The sequence below is a fragment of the Pagrus pagrus genome (genome assembly GCF_965226575.1).
Source record: "Pagrus pagrus genome assembly, chromosome: 23".
In the NCBI taxonomy this organism is placed as follows: Eukaryota; Metazoa; Chordata; class Actinopteri; order Spariformes; family Sparidae; genus Pagrus; species Pagrus pagrus.
In genome coordinates, this window is record NC_140205.1 from 11,967,638 (window position 1) to 11,991,106 (window position 23,469).

Consider the following 23,469-nt stretch of genomic DNA (forward strand, 5'->3'; position numbering starts at 1 on the left):
CATAGAGGCTTGCCTTTGCCAAGAGACTGCACTTTGAGATCGCAAAAAAAGAGAGGTAGCCCAGTTGGAAAGTTATTGCAGAATTGACAGAATATTAGAGAAAAAAAAATCGGCAGTGCCCCCCTCGTGTTGGCGTTTTTCTGCTAGCAATGCTCGGATACACACAGAACTACATTCGATTTATTTCAGAAGATTTCATAAAACCTCTGAGCCTAAACTGAAACGAGAAATTCACCTATAAACTGTATTTTATACACTCTCGGTGCAATAAAAAGCTTGTAGAACACTTTTCAGAAGGACGAGGAGATGCCTTGAGTTGCCTCAACAGACCAGAATGCATTGCAAACGGAGGACATGCTGTGTTTTGGCTAGAGAATAATGGACGTCAAGATTCTCGAATTCCAGCTTCTTCAACCTGATTATTTTCTTGTTTCGTTACTCCTCTATGACAGCAAACTGAATCTCTTTTTAGATTATGGACAAAACAGTTTGGCCTCATCTGGGATTTAGGGAAGCACATTTGACATTTTATAGACAAAACAATGAATCAATTTTTGAGAAAATAATTGACAGATTAAGCGCCAATGAAAATAATCATTAGTTACAGCCCTAGTTTTGACACGACAGCACAAAGAGGTGAAGGACTTCTGGCTTGTACCAGATAAACTGTTGCGCTTCTACTCTTACTGTGAAGTTATTTGAAATTCTCTGGATCTGGCTGACAAGGTCAAACAAGCTGGCACTCAAGAAACATGTAAAAAGGAAAATAAACATGAGGAAATTAAGAAAACATCTTCATCAATTTGAAAACTCAGGCCTGGAGCACTTCCGTGGCATGGACTGGATATGCAGTGTTTGTTGCATTTGAGTTTGCATCTGTGAGCCTCAGTGCTCACTGGGGAGGGCAGGAAGGAGGAGACAGAGGCCGACGGTGCAAGTGTACCGGCTTTTATTGCCCAGGAGGTCAAACAAAAACAATTAACAACAAACAAACAGCCGTCTCTCTCGGCCGAGGGTTTCCGCGTCTTGTCGGCGCTGTGCGGCTCTGCTTCGGTCCTCCCACAGGACCCAGCCTACTGCAAGAGACCAGAACCAGGTTACAAGCATGCTTATATAGCTGACTGATTACCTGATTCTGTCCAGCTGTCTGAGCACCGGCTGAGCCACTCCTCCCTCTCCTCCAGCAGCCGGCGCCTCAACCACACCCCACTGCCACATACCCCCACCGCCCGACTTAGGCCGGGATCCCGCCGGCCGCAAGCCCACTCCCCCCCCCCTCCGCCGAGCGGGAGAGGAAGTCAGCCACAACCATGCGGTTACCCGGCCTATGGATCACCTTGAACCTGAAAGGCTGCAAAGCCAGATACCAGCGAGTGATCCGCGCGTTGGCATCTTTCATGCGGTGGAGCCACTGGAGCGGGGCATGGTCCGACCAGAGGGTGAATGGGCGCCCCAGGAGGTAGTAGCGGAGGGCACCGACCGCCCACCGTATGGCGAGGCACTCCTTTTCCACCGTACTGTAGTTCACCTCCCGCTGAGCCAGCTTCCGGCTAATGTACAGTACGGGGCGGTCGACCCCCTCCACCTCCTGGGACAAAACGGCCCCCAGCCCACTGTTCGAGGCGTCGGTCTGCAGGATGAAAGGGAGAGAAAAGTTAGGAGTGTACAAGAGTGGCTCCCCACAGAGGGCTTGTTTTACCCTCTCAAACGCCAGCTGGCACGGCTCCGTCCACTGGACCGGATCCGAGGCACTCTTACGGGTCAGGTCGGTTAGGGGGCTGGTCAGCTCCGAGAAGGCCGGAATAAACCTCCTATAGTAACCAGCCAGCCCCAGAAACCTCCTGACCTCTTTTTTCGTCCTGGGTAGTGGGCAGGCCGCAATCGCTGCGGTCTTTTGTACCTGTGGCCGCACCTGCCCGCCGCCCAGGTGGTACCCCAAATACCGTACCTCCCTCCGTCCCACCGCACACTTCTTCGGATTGGCCGTGAGCCCCGCCTGCCTCAGAGAGTCGAGCACTGCCCCCACCTGCTGCACATGCTGCCCCCAGGTCTCACTATGAATGATCACATCATCCAAGTAGGCAGCAGCATATGCAGAGTGAGGCCGCAGCACCCGGTCCATGAGGCGCTGGAAAGTGGCTGGGGCCCCGAACAATCCGAACGGAAGTGTGACGAACTGGTACAAACCGTACGGAGTGGAGAAGGCCGTTTTTTCCTTGGACTCTAGCGACAGGGGAATCTGCCAGTAGCCCTTGGTCAAATCCAATGTCGTATAAAAGCGAGCCGTGCCCAGCCGATCCAGGAGTTCGTCGACCCGGGGCATTGGATAGGCATCGAATTTGGACACCTCGTTGACCCTGCGATAGTCCACACAGAACCGTACTGACCCATCGGACTTGCGAACCAGCACGATGGGGCAACACCAGTCACTGTTGGACTCTTCTATTACTCCCATCTCCAACATGGCCTGAAGCTCCGCCTGAACAATTTTCCTCTTGTGTTCGGGCAGCCGATAGGGTCGTGACCGGACTGTCACACCCAGGGGTGTTTCTATGTGGTGGTGTATGAGGCAGGTGCGTCCTGGCAGGGGAGAGAACACGTCAGCAAAACGCTGCTGCAACGAGGCCACATCTGCTCTCTGGCTCGGTGAGAGATGGTCACCAAAGGGGACCGGCACTGGCTGGTTTGAATTAGCCACCTCCGGTCCCAACTCATCTCTCTCGATCACCGTGGTTGCCAGAGAAACAGGCGTCACCTCCCTCCAGGCTTTAAGGAGGTTGAGGTGGTAAATTTGTGTGGCCCCACCCCTGTCAGAACGCACCACCTCATAGTCAACATCCCCCACTCGCCGTGTGACCACAAAGGGCCCTTGCCACTTGGCGAGTAATTTGGAGCTCGAGGAGGGGAGTAATACAAGCACTTTATCTCCCGGTGCAAACTGTCTGAGTTTAGCCCCTCTGTTGTACAGCCGTTGTTGACGCTCCTGGGCCTGGAGCAAATGCTCACGTGACAACTTACCCAGTGCATGGAGCTTTGCTCGCAGGTCCAGGACGTGCTGTACCTCGTTTTTGCTGGTGCTCGGACCCGTCTCCCAGCTTTCCTTAACCAGGTCCAAGACACCCCGGGGTCTTCTGCCGAACAGGAGTTCAAAGGGGGAAAATCCCGTGGAGGCCTGGGGAACCTCCCGCACTGCAAACAACAGAGGGTCCAACCATTTATCCCAATTACGGCTATCCTCGTGCACGAACTTACGAATCATGTTCTTTAGTGTCTTGTTGAACCGCTCCACCAGGCCGTCGGTCTGGGGGTGGTATACACTAGTCCGGATTGAATGGACGCCCAATAACTCGTACAGTTCGCGTAGTGTCCGTGACATAAATGACGTGCCCTGATCAGTCAGGATCTCTTTCGGGATCCCGACTCGGGAGATTACCTGAAACAGTGCCTGTGCCACGCTCCTTGCGGAGATGGTGCGCAGGGGCACTGCCTCGGGATAGCGCGTTGCATAGTCCACTAGGACTAACACAAAGCGATATCCCCGTGCGCTCCGGTCTAATGGCCCGACGAGGTCCATGGCGATTCTATCAAACGGGACCTCAATCAGTGGTAAGGGGCGCAGCGGCGCTTTTGGGGTGGCCGGCGGGTTGACCAGCTGACATTCGCGGCAGGACGCACACCACCGACTTACATCCGCCCGAATGCCCGGCCAGTAAAATCGGGCCATGATCCGGCTCAGTGTTTTATCATAGCCGAGGTGACCTGCCATGGGGTTGTGATGAGCCGCCTGGAAAATTGTTTCCCGACGGCTTTGGGGCACCAACAACTGGGTGAGCTCTTCTCCGGTCCGAGCGTCACGCGTCGCTCTGTATAACCTGTCCCTAATGACGACAAAATAGGGGTGAGTGGGTGCTGTGCCAGGGTGCACCTGGCAACCATCAATTCTCATCACTTGGTCAAAGGCGTGACGGAGGGTCTCATCCCGAGACTGCTCGAGTGGAAAATCTTCCATGGAGGCGATCTGGGGGGCCCCCGGAGCCAGCTGGGCTGGCCCCGGTGGCCCCGTGCCCCCCCCGGCAGCGTCAGGACGAGGCACCCCCGTCTCACCACTGAGCACAGCACACCACTCACATTTCCCTGACATACGTGACTGCACCCTCATAGTTTCCCCCGCTAAGCTAGCGAACCCCGGCCAATTCGTGCCCAAGATTAGAGGGTGCAGGAGGCGAGTGCTAACTCCAGCCCTGACCTTATGCTTTTTCCCTCTAAAACAAATTTCCAGAGTCACCACCGGATAATCGTGAATATCCCCATGCACACACCTCACCTTCACCCACGATGCCTCTAGCAACGCCCCTGGTCGAACCAAGCGCTGGTGGATCATGGTCTGTTCACAACCAGAGTCCAGCAGAGCTTGGTGTGTACCCCCCTGCATACATACCGGTATACGATACGTCCCTTCCGGACCGGGGGAGGGGGCCGGCGGTCCCGCAACCCGAACCACTTGCCCCACCTCCATGAGCGGGCACTCCGCCCGGAGATGGCCGGGCTGCCCGCACCGCCAGCACCCCTGCCCTGGCATCTGAGGAGCCCCCCGGGGCGCCGGTCGCTCAGACGCGTAGGCCGGGCCCTGCGGAACAGGAGACAGAGAGCGGTTAGAGTCCCGGAGCGGAGCATGCTCCGGGGAGGTGTGTGTGTATGTGTGCGCGTGTGGGGCGGCTGCCGCCGGGAATCTCCTCCTCGGGGCCGGGGTGGGACGGCCCGCCGGGATCGTCGCTGGCCTCGCCTCCTCCTTCATGCTCCGCCGGGGCAGGGAGAGGTGGTCCTCCGCGAGGACGATCGCGGCCGCGATGTCGGGGGGTCGGTGGCACTGGACCCAGTTGGAGGTGGAGGAGGGCAGCCCGGCGACGAACTGCTCCAGTGCCACCTGGCCGACGATGTCCTCCGCGGAGTTCGTCGCCGGCTGGAGCCAGCGTGTCGCGGTGTCGAGGAGCCGCTGCGCGTAGGCAAAGGGGCGGCCGGCCTCCTCAAAAGAGAGCCCCCTGAACCGCCGCCGGTGTCCCTCGGGTGTACTGCCTAGACGGTCCAGGATGGCCCTCTTCAGCAGCGCGAAGTTAACCCGGGAGGCCGCCGGCAGGCTGTGCGCGGCCAGCTGCGCTACCCCGGTGAGTAGAGGAAGAAGCCGGACCGCCCACTCCCCCTCCGGCCACCCACACGCCTCCGCCGTGCCCTCGAAGATGTCCAGGTACGCCTCCGGATCATCTTCAGCGGTCATCCGTTGGAGGGCAAACGGCGGAGGCCGGCCCCGGCCGGGCTCCGTAGCCGCGTCCGGAGGGCCCAGGGTGACCGGGCGCTGCAGCAGCTCCCGCAGGAGAGCACGATCGTCCCGCTGGGCCGCCGCAATATCCACGAGGGCCTGAGATTGCTGCTGCTGAAGCGCGGTGGTGCTCTCCTGCATCGTGGCGAGGTGCTGGAGAGCCAGCGACAACGGCGTCTGTGCCTCCATGTCAGGTCCCTGTTCAGGCGCCAGATGTGAGCCTCAGTGCTCACTGGGGAGGGCAGGAAGGAGGAGACAGAGGCCGACGGTGCAAGTGTACCGGCTTTTATTGCCCAGGAGGTCAAACAAAAACAATTAACAACAAACAAACAGCCGTCTCTCTCGGCCGAGGGTTTCCGCGTCTTGTCGGCGCTGTGCGGCTCTGCTTCGGTCCTCCCACAGGACCCAGCCTACTGCAAGAGACCAGAACCAGGTTACAAGCATGCTTATATAGCTGACTGATTACCTGATTCTGTCCAGCTGTCTGAGCACCGGCTGAGCCACTCCTCCCTCTCCTCCAGCAGCCGGCGCCTCAACCACACCCCACTGCCACAGCATCATTTCTGTATTTTCACACGTCCTGATGGAAATGTCCTAGGATGTTGCAGCGCATCCTTTATTTGCAGCGTATTCCTGTATTTCATGAGCCTTTGCCCTTGTCCGCCACAAAGACACTTGTAACAAAGTGACCCGGCCTCGAAATTTCTCCCCGCAAAGATCTAAAAACCGAATCCCACAAGAACGGCGGAGCGAAAACACACTGACCTTCGCCGCAAAGGCACACAGTACGCCGGCATATATTCACTACATGCGCCGTGAACACACAGACGGCGCTGCTGTTTACTCCGCTCTCAGTTTGAGTTCACATGATCAAGCTGACGAAAGTGGGAGCGTAACTTTGAAGATGCCGAGCAAAGGGAACCCCCGCTGCTCGCTGTGATCTGGAGACACCGCTCCTCTTGTGTCCTTGCAACACATTTCTAAAGCCTGCCCTCGTCTGCTCTTAAAGCACGTTTTGCATTCATGAATCTCTGCAGCCTCTCAAATCTTGATTATCTTTGAAATTCGCTGACTGCTGCGAGATCCTTAACAAGTCCAGAAATGTGAATTCATCTCAAAAACAGATATCATCTGCCCCTTGCCAGTGTATTTGGGCTGCGGTTGCGACTCTCCACGTCCCGTATGAGAATATTAGTTTCCTCTCCGGCTCCTGCTCTCCATTACCAAACTGTCGGTGCATCGGGGGGGAAGAGTGCTGCTCTTAAATGGGGTGAGAGGAGCCGAAGTGACCCGCTGATAATGCAGATAATGGATTCTACTTGATCCCACACTGTCTCTGTGTGCACCTGCCACTGCCTCCTTGCACCCTAAGAGTCAAATTAAAAAATAAGAGCTTGGAATCAATCTGTTTAACCCTTAACGCGTGCGCAAGCCAGCACACATCCGTGAACAGAGTCCGAGGTCCAAGAAAACAGTTATTTGTTCATTGTGTTATATATTGATTGCGCACACTTTCACACACACTCGCACACACTGATCAGTGCATTGATTAAAGCTCTGCTAGGAGGCAGGGATCATGTATCGTGACCCCCAGCGCGCAGGAAAGAAACAGATAGAAAGAAAGTAATCAAGGCCGCAGGGACCACCGTGTGTGCGCTTCAATATACGGGTCGTACGTGTGTGTGTGTGTGTGTGTGTGTGTGTGTGTGTGCGCACATGTGTGTGTGCATGTGTTTGTATGTAACTGAGAGAATAATCAAAATCTACAGAGGCATCAGCATGGATTAAAGCTGAGGACCACATCCTGCATACTAAACCTGGGGACCCTGGGGACACACACACACACACACACACACACACACACACACACACACACATGTAATATCTCCCGTATACTGAAGCAGGGTCCCATGGTTCTGCGACTAAGATAGCCAGGGTAAATGTCTTCTTCTGAAGATATGGATCATCTGGGTAATAACAGAAACATATGGATTGACAGGATAATGGAGGGTGTGTGTGTGCGTGCAATGCATGCGTGTGGTCGCGTGTGTTTCCAAGCGATGCCGAAGCTCTGGCATTTTTGACTCTCACACAGTCAATTTATCTAATTAGCTGATTTAAATAAAGAATTTTAAATGTGCATGAGTCGAAATGAAAAAGTGATGAGACTTCGGGCAAGTTTTCGCTTCTGAATATGCAAAAGTGCGATGTTTCGCGGAGACACACGGACGTACAAACACACACACACACACACTGGATTCCTTCTCCCACAGCTGACCCTCAAAGTCTTTTTCCGTCTCCCGGGGAGAATAACTGAGAGAAAGAAGAGAATGTCCTGTTTTTATTGGGAAAACAATCCGTCCTAATCTGCAGAGAGATGCTTCTCATCACCCCCTCTATTCATTCGTTCCCATCAGCAGAGCTCGCCACCCACCCACCCACTCACCCGCACGCATGCACACACACACACACACACACACACTTCCGGATACTTAGACAGAGATACTCTTTTATCTGTCTCTCCGAGCTTCTGGGGTTAGGTAGATGTGTGTGTGTGTGTGTGTCCTGCTGTGAATGTTTTCACTGTGCCACCAAACAGGAAGGAGGAAGTCCCCTCCAGCGGCTTTTATATCACATCTTTAGAAAAGAAAAATAAATAAATAAGTAAGAATACAGCACCATGGACAGATTCATACTGTATAATGCAGAGGGAGGGAGAGGGAGCGGGGAGGACTGAGTGGATAATCTGTACCCGCTGGTTTCTCTGAAGAACAACAATGCTAACATGCTATTTTAGAGACATTGAAGGGGGGGAAAAAAACATGTAGATTTGTTCTGAGCAAATGTGGCTAAACTCTTAGTGGCAGAAATGTCATAATAGAACAAAGGCCTACTTCTGACGGGTTCCCACAAGAGTAGACATGCATCCTGCTTAGTCAGTCCCAGGGCAACAGGCTAAGTTTGACTTCCCAGGGGGATAAAAAATAGGATTGTCTCCATTATCTAAAAGCTGTTGTATATTATGCGAGTGTCTCACTGCAATGAGGGCAGTAGGGTGGCCTGCTGAAGTGTCCTCCAGCAAGTTGCCACTAACTGTTCTGTTCTGGACTCTAACTTTACTTTTAAAGTGAACTGTTTGTTTTAAAGTGTATTTGTCAGAGGAATGTTGCATCACTTAAGGGCTTGTCACACAGTATATGCTTAGCCCGGGGCTAAGCATTGGCCCTTGAATAACCTAGCCTGTTTCCACAAACAAATTATTAACCCAGGGCTCACCTGCGCCCAGGGTGATATGATTCACACTGAATTTCTACTCGATTTGGGTTAAAACGCAGCTAATGTTGACATTTGTGATGCGTTTTAAATTGGCACCTTTCAGCCTTCTGTTTAGTAGATTTTCAGGGGATAACCCTGCAAACTCAGGGCTAACCTTGCACCAAGGCAGGGCCAGCAAGCCCCTGGCTAAAGTCAGGGTGAGCCCATTTTGAAATATGCCAGGATTGTGCCAGTGTGAACACTGGGCATGTCTCTGTTCCCTGGCGTGTGTGACGCTGTGTTGTTTTTAGACCCAGAGTCTACACAGGGTGTTTTATTTTGAAAATTGGCCACGCATTTTCCCATAGAGCAGAGTGGAGAGCTGCTCTGGGACGTTGCTGAAACACATCATGGCGCAGCCGGTGGAACCACAAGCATTGTCTGAAACGGCTGCAACCAGCTCCGGCGGCCACGTCGAAGCCGTAGCATAATGCAGACGTCCCCAGTGGAATCGGCAGGTTACACCCTGTCTGAACACGTCACACGACCCGTTCGCTTAGCTGATTTGCAGAGGAATATATATTTTTTTTACTGGCTACACCCGCAGTGCATGAATGGCATCAGCTTCTATGAGTCACAGGCCATGCTGTTAGCCCTCTTCCCTCTTCTAACCAGAGGGCTGGCCTAAACACACTCAATCATCTGATTGTTGACCACCGCAGGTATTAAACAGAGCAGGGGTTGTGCCTTGAATCATTTAAGATAGCAATGACTGATTTATTTACTCACCCAAATGTTCCACCAGATGGTCCTCAGATACGAGCTGTTGCCACCTCATTACCATTAAGTAGTTTTAATTTGAAAAGTTCATTCACAAATTGGTTTGAAAAACACTCCAAATTCCGTTTGGGGGGTTGAATGAGTCATTGAGAATGTGAGCGTCCGTGAACAGAAACTGAGGTCAGTATGATACAACGTGAAAGAATTGTTAATGTTTTTTTTCATGCATCCTCGCACACATTCTGAGAAAATCTCTAAAGTTGGCACAGGGATCTGTTAGCAGGAGAGCTGTTACGAGGTACAGACCAACACCAAGATTCCTCTGTCTTACTGAATTAAAAATGAACACAAGTTGAAATCAATCTGGGGTAACAGACACACAGCTTACTTCTGTCTCACTGTCAATGTCCAAAGTCCCACAAATCTGTCTCCTCACTACACACACACACACACACACACACACACACACACACACATCACCATCTCCCTGTGGCTATAGATTTTCAAGCACTTCCCATCTCAGATGACCAGCCAATCAATGAGCTATGTTCAATTAGCCAAGTCCGAGCACCTGGTGGCTCTGCAGCAAGATAGCTGTGTGTGTGTGTGTGTGTGTGTGTGTGTGTGTGTGTGTGTGTGAGTGGTGGGATGTGTGTTTTTGTGTCTGTGTGTTACCTGATAGCTGCTCTCAGGACAGCGATGCAGTCCCATATCTGATGTGCGCCCAAGCTAATTGAGCAGTAGCCTCTGTGCACGCACATACCCACACACACACACACACACACACACACAAACCTTGACGAAAGCTTTTCAGATGCTCACTGCTCTTACACACACACACACTCCAGCAGGAACCTCTTATATTTATTCAAGGACAGACATATATACACACTCACAGATTTCTATATACACTGGATAACACACACAGAGACATATCGAGACAAAATTCCCAAGGCGCTGTGCAACGGATCTATAAAAACCCTTTTATAAAGTAAAGTATTTTATATGTAATTGCAGGAAAACTTATGCAGAAGCACAGCACAGTAAATTCCTCCAACTATTAACACATGTGTAACACCTCCTAAAGCAAAAGAACATTTATTTGTTAGATTACACATAGATCTAGATCCATAAAACCAAAATATAACGTGAGAAAAGAGAGAGGTGAGAAAATGTGGGTTTGTCGACCTTTTGACTCTAAGAGATTGAAGCAGTCAATGTTATTCAGTTTGATTAGGAGTTAACAGGCACTGATCACACGGATGTCAAGTGAGGGATGAGACGGGGTGGCAATGAAGAGCTAAAAGTCGATAGCATGACCGGCCATTGGCGAGGATTGTTACTGCAGTCCTGCTCCTCAACATACTCTCTGTTCAAGCTGCGGATGTTGAGTATGGATGATGGGCCTAAATGATCATGACCATCTTTTTGGCCATCCATCCATGATAAACATCAATCAAGTGGTTTCATCTCGTGTAAACTGTGCAATACATCTTGGCATATTTTGTATTCAGTGTATCAGAGCTGCAACCGACATTGTCCGTCAATCTGTTGATTATTTTCTCAAGTGTCTCCCAAGAGGACATCCTCAAATGTCTTGTTTTGTCCACAACCCAAAGATATTCAGTTTACTGTCAGAGGAGTAAAGAAACCACAAAACATTCACATTTAAGAAGCTTGGGTTGGAGAATTTACACTTTTTTTCCTTAAAGAATATACTCAAACATTAGTCGATTATGATAATAGTTGGCAAATCGAATGGGAAAATCAATTCATCGAATAATCGCTCCAGCTCTACGGCGCATGGGCCATGATTATCAGACTGTGGTTGTCTTACAAAAAAGAAGTATACTTCAAGTTCATTTTATCAAGCAACTTACTGTGAGTAAAGTTCAAGCATATTACCCAAGTATACTTTATGTAGTAAGTATACTAATAATATCAGTAAAGTGTGCTACTTTAACACTTCTTTGGGCTAAATTGGCCTACTTTTTAGTTTGTAAACTTTACGTCTAAGTATTAAAAAAAGTATACTTCTAAGTGTAAAAAAGTATACTTAAATTAAAAAGTGTAAGAATAGTAAACTTTGAGTACATAACAAGTTTTTGTTTTGTGCTGCAATGATGCTGTGAACTATGAAGCAACTTGTACCTACTGGTTATAAACTCCTAGCCCACTTTTTCTAATCTGGGCATCATGACAGATGCTACTGTAAGTAAAATAGTTATTTCATGCTATTGTTGGCTGTATACATACAGCTATGATAAATGAGGACAACCATATGCATTGCTGTAATGTTGTTGGATCCTGACTGCTGTCAGTGATTGAATCCCAACGCAGGGCTTTTTGTAAAATCACAAACCCATCGTGTTTTCTTTGAGGACACGCCAATTTCAGATCCAGCTCAGCAGATTCGTAAACTGTCGGCTTTTTGACAAGCAGAGCGAGCGAGAGAGAAACACAAACACAGTTGGGACGTGAGAGCTTAAATGCAATCCAGGTGGATATGAATGAAAATTAGTACAAGAACCTTGAAAACAAGGAAGTACCGTCAGCAACTTGCGGAAAAGTTTAAGAAAAATTCAAATGAGGAACGTATGTTTGACAGACAGGAGGGCAAAATTAGATTCCAGCGTCAACAGATGGATGAACGTGCTCTAAAAACCGCTAGTGGGAAAACACTGAAACATAGTGGTAAAAATAGTCGGAAAAACCAAATAGAGATTAATTTGTTGAAAAATTGGCAGCCGAAGACACGCAGCAGATTGTATGTCTGTGTCTTACAGACATAAACAAACAAAAGGAGCAGGGGGATATAATGGAGGCATATTTAAAGAAGGTGGGCAGACAGGAGGGATTTTCTATGAAGACAGACTACATTAATCAAAAAAGTCACTTAACTTCCAGACAGAAATCACAAGCTGACAGCTGACAGATCCCTCCTTTCAAAACACACATGGATTTACTGTCAGAAGCTGTCTATCCCTCACACACACAAACACAATCACTCACACACACACACACGCACACATTCATAAAGAGGACGCTCTTATGCACCCACACCCAGATCTCCTCAGAGGGCCAAATGCACTCAGACAGGCCTGCTTAAACCTCTCACTTCTTATTCTTAGGCTGTGAAAAATGGCGCAAAAATAACTTTTTTTCTCAATTCGCATGTGTACATGCACGCACGCACACTCTACGGGGTGTAGCCAAGCCAATTAAAGGGAAGTGGTTGTGAAGAGAATCAAAGACAGGAGACATTATTTATAACTTCAAAGTCTTTGGTGACAATATGACTGCTGCTGGAGAGGAGTGCAGCTGCCTCCCCTTTCCCCGAGATATAGAGGCTCTCTTTCAGCTTGTAGTACAACAGTCTGTGGGACGTTTCAACAGAAGTGGCACTCACTCACACACACACACACACACACACTTATAATCAAAGAGATAGAGAAGAGACGGTGGGGTGGGAGCAGAGATGAAAGAGATCATAAAGAAACAGGGAGGAAAGATTAGTGAAAAGAATGTAGAGAAGTGAGCAAAAAACGGGAGAGGAAGATGAGAAAATGTGACGAAGGATGAAGCTGCAAGGATACCTCCTGAAGATATTAGTTTCGGCTTGACTGTGCAAACCGAAGGCCACCACTGTGGGAAAAAATAACAAACTCCAGCCTCCACACATCGGACCTCAGCGAGCGAATGTCTGGTCTGAAATGTAAGAATGTCTTTTGTTGCCTTGTGGGGTGCTGTCTCCATTTCCTCTTCTGGCTCATCCGACTCTCTTTACCCCATCTGCGTTCGCACCGAGTTAGATAAATCTTTATCCGCTCCGAGTGGTGTGGAGTGTCAGGAAACAAACAATACAGAGCCGCAGAAGGTACACACACATTTGTATGCGGCGACGTGTGCGAGTGTGTGTTGTGTTTTGGGCTAGTCTTTCCACGGGTGCACTGTCACAGGAAGGAATAAAGAAAGAAAGACAGAAAGAAAGAAAGAAAGATAGAAAGAGATACTTGAACCTAATATTCCTACACTCTAAAGGTTTCTAACACATTAGAGACACTTAAATCCGTAACTTCCAAGAGTAAGCTGGATATCAAACTCATTTATTTTTAATACTGGTGTGACAACGTGTCTGAAACATAAACTAAGCTGACTTCTCAAATTATAAATCTTGTATTAACACAAGCAGCTTTACAAGAATTAAAGCCCGACCGATACTCGATTTTTGGGGCTAATGCAAATACTAATATTAGGTAAAACTAAATAAATAGATATGTTAAAATGAAGTCATAAACTCTGGTATCAGGGCGCCCTCGTAGCAGTTGGTACAGTAGAGCATGCGCCCCATGCACAGATTCTGTGTCCTCGCTGCAGCGGCTCCAGGTTGGAATCCGACCTCTGGCCCCTGCTGCGTGTCGTTTCCTCGTCTCATCCCCAAAACTCATCAAAGAATGAGTCATCAAGCTTCTGAATCCGACTCTGTCGTTTCTGTTGGAACCAGAGAAGCGTTCCCGTTTTACAACCAGTCAAGTTTACTGACAGAAAGGAGTGTTCGCTCTCTCGCCTTCAAGAAACAAGGCCCGCTCTGTCAGTCATTGAATTAATACGTACAACACACACACTCAAACACTGGCACAAGAACGCACGTGAGCGCACGAATCAGCTGTATCTATCCAATAAGCCTACAGATCCCTTTTAATGTGCTGGTAGATAAACCTTTCCAATTCCCATGACTCGTGAAACGTGTGTGTGTGTGTGTGTGTGTGTGTGTGTGTGTGTGTGTGTGTGTGTGTGTGAGTGATTAATCCAGTGTTACCAGTAGGAGGTGGTGATGCCCTCAGGCTGTACTTTCCTCTGATGAGATCTTGACAGTTAAGGTTTATTCCTCTGCCTCTCCCTCCTTCAATTCCCCCCCCTTCCCCTCCTCGCTGCTTTCCATGCCTACCCCCTCACTGTTCTCCTTTTCTCTCCCTCCTCTATAATTGCTCTCCCTCTCCGTAGCTCTCTCCATTTTTGCTCTATCAGTTCAGTGCGCTTCCTCCGTCGTTCCCTCACCCTCCTCATTCAAATTAATCTCTTACTGTCCCCGTTTCACCCACACTCTCTCTCCATCTGCTCTTATTGCTGGTTTGTCCACCTTTGGGTGCACCTTCAAGTCCTGTCCTTATATCTCTCTTTAAATCTTCCTCCTCCCACTCTCTCCATCTCATTTTCTAGCTCTCCCTCTCCTCAGTTGATTAGCGGTGCAGGGGTCGAAACACGTGAACCCTGTGAAAGGAACAGCTTTACTTCTAACCCGGCAGTGGGTGGGCAAAGAGTCGCACACACTCCAACAGACACACGCCGCACAACCGGGCAATGAGGAAAAAATAATTGTCCGTTTTCTTCAACCTGTCCCTTCACTTGCCAGTTTGACAGCAGCCTTCTTATACAAAGCAGACTGTATAATCTTTGCGGTACAGTCTAGTCCTCTAGTGCATGTGGGTGTGCATACATATAAAGCATATGAATGCTATACACTCATGTTTATCCACAAAGTCATTGGCGTCCCTTTGTCAAACCGTTGTTTAAGAGCAGAATAGTTGCTTTAAACTCTCAGGTCTCCAAATCTTATAATAATAATAATAATAATAATAATACACCCTGGTGTACTACAGTGATATTAGAGCTTGCACGCTCAAGAGATGTATAAATCCATTATGTCTTTCGTTGTGACATTTTAAAAAGGTCACATTTAAGGTGTTGAATTCATACATCCCTGGAGCAGAACGCAGCGTGGATGGAGCTGAAAACCTCAAAGCACGAGCACACTCAAGTGTGACCGACTAATTTTTGGTAATTCTGTGAGCAGAGGCCGAGGCACAGTGTGGGATTGAAGGAGGAGGATCAAATTATGGGTGTCTGGAACAGTGTAAGTATTGTTTTACTCCCTGTACTCTATACTCTAACAAACAAGCAAGAAATGTAAGTTGTTTACCAACGTACCATTATCTAAGCATTAAGCAAGCTCTCCAAAAACCCCCGCCGAGTTCCTTTAATGACAGCATCGACAGCTGGGTTTGTGAGTGGCGCAGTATATCGCATTAGAGCAGTTTCATCTTATTTGCTTAATTCAACTCCGTGGGTGGGTTAAAGCCTTTAAAAATGGACATTGTATAACAGATTTGTTAAAACACTCACTCGCTCAGTTAGTACTGTAAGTGAGAGGCGAGAGAGTGCGAGACACTAAACCCAAATTCATCATGCATAATTGATGCGGCCTTCACTCTGTCCATTTCTGTGTCGCTCACTCTCCCTCCCACATCCATGTCTCTTTCTTACTCTCCACAACATACCCTTGCAAGGAGATAACTGTACAGCGCATGTAGACGTGCGTGTGAGTGCGTGATCACAGAGGAAGAGGGTGTGTGTGTACTGTACGTGTGTGTACTCCACGTGTACATGCATATTTCCCACATCTCTCTGACAGGATGACACAGAAACAAGCACAGTAGTGTACTCGGGCTCTCACCTCTACCTCTCTTGTAGTTGCATAAATAGAAAGCATAAATTGGATGCAAGCAGCGCTCAAGTCTCAAGTCACCACTGCAGAATGTAAAACACACTCAGATACACACTCACTCTCTCACACACACAGAATCTATACACAAGCCTCCAAGTGGTCGGTACCTTGAGGGGAGTGGTGCTGAGTGCCACTGCGCCCTGGTTATGTGAAACCTTTATTGATGTCTGAGTCCTAACCTATGCTTTATTTTGACCTGTAGTCAGAGTCTTTGTCTCCCCCCGCGTCGTCTGACCTAGTGCCACTAAAATGACCCTCTGTCAAACTAAGTGCCTGGCAACCAAGTGCCCCTCTGGTACTCCCATGAGCCCCTCTGCTATGCCCAAGTGCATCTCTACTACACCCAAGTCCCCTTCGGTACACTCAAGGGCCCCTCTACTATACCCAAGTGCTTCTCTACTACTCTCAAGTGACCCTCTACTATGCTCAAGTGCTCATATACTCTCCCAAAGTGCCCTCTACTACACCCAAGTGCCCTCTAGTGCACTCAAGTGCCCCTCTACTATACTTAGGTGCCCCTCTACTATACTCAGGTGCCCCTCTACTATACTCAGGTGCCCCTCTACTATACTCAAATGCCCCTCTACTATACTTAGGTGCCCCTCTACTATACTCAGGTGCCCCTCTACTATACTCAAGTGTCCCTCTACTACACCCAAGTGCCCTTCTGCTACACTCATGTGCCCCTCTACTATACGCAAGTGACCCTCTGGTAAACTTCAGAGCCCCTCTACCATGGCCAAGTGCCCCTCTACTACCCTTAAGTGCCTCTGGTACACTCAAGTGCCCCTTTACTATACTCAGGTACCTCTCTGGTACACTCAAAAGCCCCTCTACTATACTCAGGTGCGCCTCTGGTATACCCAAGTATCCCTCAACTGTGCTCATGTGCCCATCTGCTATACCAAGTGCTCCCCTAGAAGTGCAACTCTGGTACACTCAAGTACTTCTCTACTACACCAAAGGGCCTCTACTACACCCAAGTGTCCCTCTAGTATACTCAAGTGCCTCTTGACTATGTCCAAGTGTCCCTCTAGTACACTCTACTCCCCCTCTACCATGCCCAAGAGCTTATCTAAAGCCCTCAAGTGACCCTCTGGTACACTTCAGAGCCCCTCCACTATGGCCAAGTGAACCTCTACTCCACCAAAGTGTCTCTCTGGTACACTCAAGTATCCCTCAAGTGCCCATTTACTGTGCCTAAGTGCTCCCCTAGAAGTGCCACACTATATACCCATAAGCAACTTTAGTATAACCCTATTCCCCTCTCTTTTCCCCTGTAGTACACCCAAATGTCCCTCCAGTACGCCCCCACTGCCCTGAGCAATCTTAACCATATATCCAACCCCAACCGTAAACCTGCTCACGGTAGAGGTGCCCTTCAACTCCTCTCATTACTCCGTCATGAATTCTTTTCTTCTCTCCCTTCCCTCCTGTCCCCCTCTCTCCATATTTCTCTCTCTTTTTCCATTTCAAATTTATTAGCTATGACAAAAGGAGGGAACACAAAAAAGCTGTCACTGTCATTCACACAGGCACAAAACGCACTGAATGGAAAAAAACTTATATCCGCGGGAGCCGGCACTCTCATTTGCCAAAACAAGAAATGGAAGATGAGTGGGGGCGGAGATGCAGACCAACTATGAGGTATAGATTACGACAGGAGAGGGGAAAATGAAGGGGAAGGAGAAAAAAAAACTTTTTATTTCTTGTTCTTCCAAAATGAATTTCAAGGCTCATCTGCTCTGGGTGATGTTGGCGTTCACGGCCTAACAGCCTCAGATAAATACAGACTCAGCTCTGAGAGGACAACCAGCCAACATCATCTGTTATATGGACATAGACAGAGAGGGAGAGGGGAGGGGGAGACTGAAGATTAAAATAGAGAGAAGCGGGGAGAGAAAATAGGTTAAAGAAGGGAAGTGAGTGAGTGTTGACAGGGCAGTTAGGGAAACAAAGCCAGCCACATAAACATGATAAAGTGAAAAGTGGGCCAAAGACAGAAAAGGTGCTGATGCTGAATGATGTAGAAGAAAAATCCCAATGACTTCTGTTGGACTGTTTCTTGATGTTATAACTGTCTTTACAGATACATTGCATCGTGGGGGTAATAGTGGAAATGCACACAAATCCTGTGTAAAGCACCTAAAACATGTTTTTACACTACTTTCAGATTGTCCAAACAGTATCTCACAAATTAGCTTTCCGACACTATTATTCGTCCAGCACGAATAATGCTCACAAAGTTGATTACTGAGATCTGGGAACGTTGTGCCACTGCTAAAAAGCAGTCTGGCAGGGTAAGAAAACAACAGCAATCAGACAGAATACAAACAAACCATGGTCAACAGTTATTAAATCAATACAATGCTGAAAAAAATACATAAAAATGCCTGACACAATATCCTAAAGCCCAAGGTGCCGTCTTCAAATTGTTTGTTTTGTCCGAATAATAATTAAAAACTGGAAGATATTCAGTTTTCAATCGACAAAGAAAAGCAGCGAAGACAGACATTTTCGAGAATTACACAGAGCGAGATGGCTGTGCCTCTATCTTACTTCCACTCTTTTAACCTTTTCGATTTCAATCTTTTCTGCTCCCTTTCTCCCTCCTCCTTCCCCATTATCTCATAAAGGCTCATATCAGACTCAGATGGTTTCTAACGGAGACAGAAGTTAAAGTTTATCACTCAATCTACGTACCCCTCTAAAGCTTAACTACGATGTCTGGGGCAACAATAAAGATAGAATGAAGACACTAAGAGCTGATGGGACTCAATTGCCTGAAGGTTGAAGGCTCAATGCCACACTGACGGAGGACGTGGTGAAGCAGGGCGTGTGTGTGTGTGTGCGTGTGTCTGTTCAAATTTGCATTAGAGAGAAACGGTGATATTGTGGGCCAATGTGTGTGTGTGCATGTAGATGCCTGCCAGTCGTGATATCACATCTGTCATAAAGCCTGTTTCCTGATTGGACTATATAATCATCAGCCAATTTATTATCAACTGATATAAGTAAGGGTGTGTGTGTGTGTGTGTGTGTGTGTGTGTGTGTGTGTGTGTGTGTGTGTGTGTGTGTGTGTGTGTGCATGCGTGTGCGTGTGTGTGTGCAGAAGGCCTGGATATTAGTGTTTCTGGGTCTGCGTGTGTGTGTCTGTTTGTGTGTTGGCCTTGCTGGTGCCAGTCAGGCATGACAGGAGGAGAGAATTAAAACCCGTAGGCACCCAGAGACCTTCTCACATACCAATGTGGTGTGTATGTGTGTGTGTGTGTGTCTGTAGAGAGTGACCTTCTCTCCAGACTAGTGTCACAGACGGCTGGTTTTGGTACCAGCCCTTTGGCTTTATAAAGGCCTATGGGCAACGTATACTACCGTCTGGGAGGGACTTTAAATGTGAGAGCGTGTGCATGTGATTGCGTTTGCGTGTGTGCACGCCAGCTCTATGAGAACAGGCTCTTCCCTCACCAAATCACCCTTACGTGGTTTGCTTTCTTGCATTCAAAGCTGAAATGTCAGAAACGTGGTTTAGGTTGTCCTCGTTTCACTTCCTTCTCTTAACAATAAAACATTTTTTTTTGTTTTTCAATTCTGTCACATGAAAAAAAAAATACATGGCAAGCAGTCCAAGATTGTTCTTCAAGGACATCATTATCTCCCACTACCTTGCAAAAACATCTCACAAATCTACTTCTAATCATAGAAAAGTGAGTGAAAATCAAAAGCATCATTTTGAAAAAAAAGCTCCTTATAACTCCAGAACTTGCCTGAGAATCATGTGTTACGTTTTCTTCAATATCAAAGTAATTTAATTTAACAAAAAAAAATAGTATTCACATTTGTATTGCACTATCAATATTTTTCAACATCACTTCCTGATCTAGAACAAGGGGCAGCAACAAAATGGAGCCTGAGATGGCATCAGCAGTAACACTGGCGTTGTACTGGACAATTGTGGTGAAGACGGACCTAACCCGGAAGGCAAAGCTCTGATTTACCAGTCAATCCATGTTCCAACTAGGGTTGGTCGATCGTCAATGGCTAGCAGTCATTGTATACTGAGCCCTGTGCCATCATAGCGTCGTGACTTAAAGCCGTCCACCAGAGAGTGCAAAATAGTCTGTTAAGCAAAAAAGTTGCGTTAAGGCATGAGTGTTGGCTTTGTGACATGAGAGGGAAAATGAAAAGATGTTTTATTTTCGTATTAAAGCTGCCTAGTTAGGGAAACCGGTGTTTCTTTTCTGCAGGCCGCTGTTCGTGGGTTTCTTTCAGGGGTAGACCTAGACCTCGCATGAGGGATTACATATTTCATCTGGCCTGGGAGCACCCTGGGATCCCCTGGGGAGGAGCGATGTCTGGAATACTTTGCTTGGCCAACTGCCACGGCAAACCGATCCCAGATAAGCGAAGGAAAATGGATGGATGGATGGATGGATGGATGGATGGATGGACAACGTCAGACGTATTTCCTCAGTACAACAGACTTCAGACAGTGGTGTTGTCCAAATGAGAGCTTAATGTGAGAATGCACACCAGGGAGTGAATGAACAAGTAAGGGAGAGTGGTTGTAGCATGTGAAAGCTCAGAGAAGTATGGTCATGTGTCTTTGCCTTTGGCCGATGAATTCTTCAAAAGGATGTCTCGTCCGGCCTTCCTGTCTTCTCAGATGTGCCGTTTTGCCTCATCTAATGGCCCATCCATCCATTCATCCACCCAGCCATCTATAAATAGTTGTCAGGTTGTGAGTATTTGAGTAAAGCTCGAGGCTCGGAATCGCTCTTGTAAAGGAAACATGTTCGACTCTGTGCCAATTAATGGCCTCCCTGAAGTCAGGGACGAATTTGTTAAAACACAAAGGGCCCTTTAAAGGCCTACATTTCATCATCTATCATCAAAATATAACAGTGAACTATAGAAGCCTTTGGATTCATCAAGTTTACCAGACAATTAGCAAGAGCTCACAGTACAGTCGGCTTCGTATTGTTCATTGTCTGCTCATTGGATCATGTCCTCAATATGCATATGCTGATAGAAGACACCTCTTGATTTTAAATGAACCCTCGCTGTGGTCTTGAGGCTGCTTTGCTTTGTATTCAGCTCAAGTCATGCACAGCCTCTCCTACATACATAAGCACAGACACACTCTGTTGGTCTCTCTCTCTCTCTCTCTAACTCATGCACACACATTTTCTCTCAGAGCCTCCATAGGCCCAATTAAACAGCCATAATTACTGCCAGACAGGAATGAGAGGTCGGAATAGCAAACAGCATCCATTTTTTAACCCGCACTAGATGTTTCGTTGCGTTCAAGTCCCCGAACATGACAGCGAGTGGAGAGGAAAAAGAGAGGAGGCAGGAGCGGAGGAGATGGTAGCAGAGGAGTAAGAAGACAGAGTGTAGGAAAATTAAAAAATCTATGTGTGTGTAAGAGAGATGTGGAGAGGAAAAGCGTGGCGATGGAGGAGGCGGCAGATATTAAATGGGTGTTTATGTTGCCGAAGAAGTTAATTTAGCAAAAGCAACGTAACGATTAAAAATTAATGCCAAGATTGCACACTCTTAATCACACACACATAAAAAATAGAAAAATATTTTGACTACTCCTTCAAACCTTGAATTATTGCTCATTCTGTATGTGTACAGTCATACACCGATCAGCCACAACATTAAAACCATTGACAGGTGAAGTGAATAACATTGATCAACTCTGGAGGAACCTTGGGTCCTGGCGTTCATTGATGCCACTTGACATGCACCATCAAAGACCATTACATTCCAAGCACCAGCACTCCCTGATGGCAGTGGTCCCAACGCTCCCACAAAAACTACTCAGGAATGGCTTCAAGAATGAGCCCAAGGTGACGACCCGGCCTCCAAACTTCCAGATCCCAATCCGATCGAGCATTCATGAGATGTCCCTGAAGCTAGTCCGATCTATGGAGGTTCTATCGCTGATCAGACTTCTGGATCAGGTTCTGTCCTCTGGGGTCATCCTGTGGTGTCTGGCACCAGGGCTTTGGCAGCAGAACCTTGGAGTTCTGTAGGCAGTGAGGTAGGGTCCCATAGATGCTTGACTGGATTGGGAGCTGGGCGGGGCAGGCCAGGTCAAGGCCTTGAGCTCTTTATCATGTTCCTCTGGCCATTCCTGAGATGATCATTGTTATTCACTTCACTTGCCAGGGGTTTTCATGTTCTGGCTGATCAGCGTATCTGCCACAAGGAACTTACATATCTTAATAACCAACTCTACCCTCTAGAAAACACTGCAGATGGATGATGAGAGTCAGCAGCATTAATGTCGCCGCCTCAATCTGAATAAATGAGTAGCATAATTTAACCTAATTTGCCCCCAAATCAAACCAAGTGTAGCACGAACGTGTACGACTGCTGTTTCTATGATGATAAGTACCCGAAGAAAAACGTTTAGTGCAGACCTCACAGCCAAAACAGGGACAGATGTGAAGCCAACTATAAAAATATCCAGTTGCGCAGTGAGAAAAAAAACATAAAAATACTGTGAAACATTTATTTTTCATGTATTTTAGACAACTTGGCAGGCTAGTTAACCGGTCGGAGTGATAGGCCTAAGACTGAGGGGCCATAGTTTAACTACGACTACGGTCAACGTGTCTATCAATAGCACGGCAAGTCCTGTGAGAGGGTCCTTGAGCAAGACACATTTCATGCAATTAGCACTTTCAAGCTCCCCTGAACAAAAGAAAGTCCGAGCCATCCTGTCACCTTAAATGTATCATGTTATGACAGTATTTCTCCTGCTACTCACCCTCCCCAGACCCGTCCGACATGTCTACAAGACTTCAATTAATGCTTGTTTCATTAGGGAACTGAAGACACGCTTGGCCTACATGCAGGGCTAATTATTTTTTGTTTTTTATTAAAATCAAGGACTGAATCACACACATTTTAACATCAAGGAACAGGTGAACGCAGGACAGGAAAAAGAGAACATTGAGACTAAAGCCTGTGTGAATATCTTATTCCACGTAATTACATGTTGGGTGTAAGTCCTTGGCTGCCACAAGCTGATTTCACTGACTGTAAGCTTCTGCAATTAGTGTCCTGTAGGAAAGGGAGCAACTTCTGGTGCATGGGAATATAAAATTTAGGGTTAAAGCAGGTGAAATTGGAATTATCGCCTCTGGGTTGTATGCCTTCGCACACCAGTCAAGCTGCTGTTCCTGAGCTATGTTGTTGAATAATGGCCAGAACATTATTCATCATCACTTCATCAGGCGTTTCACAAGAGATTTCACTTACACAAGAATGGGACGGACTGTAAAGACTGTAAGTGTCGATTAATCTGTATATAAATGTCAGAAAATGGTGAAAAATGTCCATCAGTGTTTCCCAAAGCCCAAGATGACGTCTTTAAATGTATTTTATTCAGTAAAGTAAAGAAACCAGAAAATATATTCACATGTAAGAACATTTCTGATAAGTTTGCCTGCAGTACTGTACATACTCTCTTAGTTTAGAAGAGGACATAGAAGATATTATGTTGGAGATGTTGATGTGCAGTGCAGTGTCCAAAATAATC

The 23,469-nt window shown here is 47.6% G+C and overlaps 2 protein-coding genes across 5 annotated transcripts in view; both read right to left on the minus strand.

Moving 5' to 3' along the window:
* grm8a (glutamate receptor, metabotropic 8a) overlaps positions 1 to 23,469 on the minus strand; it is a 251,995-nt gene that overhangs the window by 197,904 nt on the left and 30,622 nt on the right. The window lies entirely within an intron of this gene.
* On the minus strand, positions 912 to 5,503 carry LOC311252408 (uncharacterized protein; the record flags this gene model as incomplete). Its single annotated transcript, XM_084345560.1, has 2 exons — positions 912 to 1,076; positions 4,439 to 5,503. 2 exons carry the CDS (start codon positions 5,501 to 5,503, stop codon positions 1,074 to 1,076), a joined length of 1,068 nt encoding a protein of 355 aa, XP_084201686.1. The 3' UTR covers positions 912 to 1,073.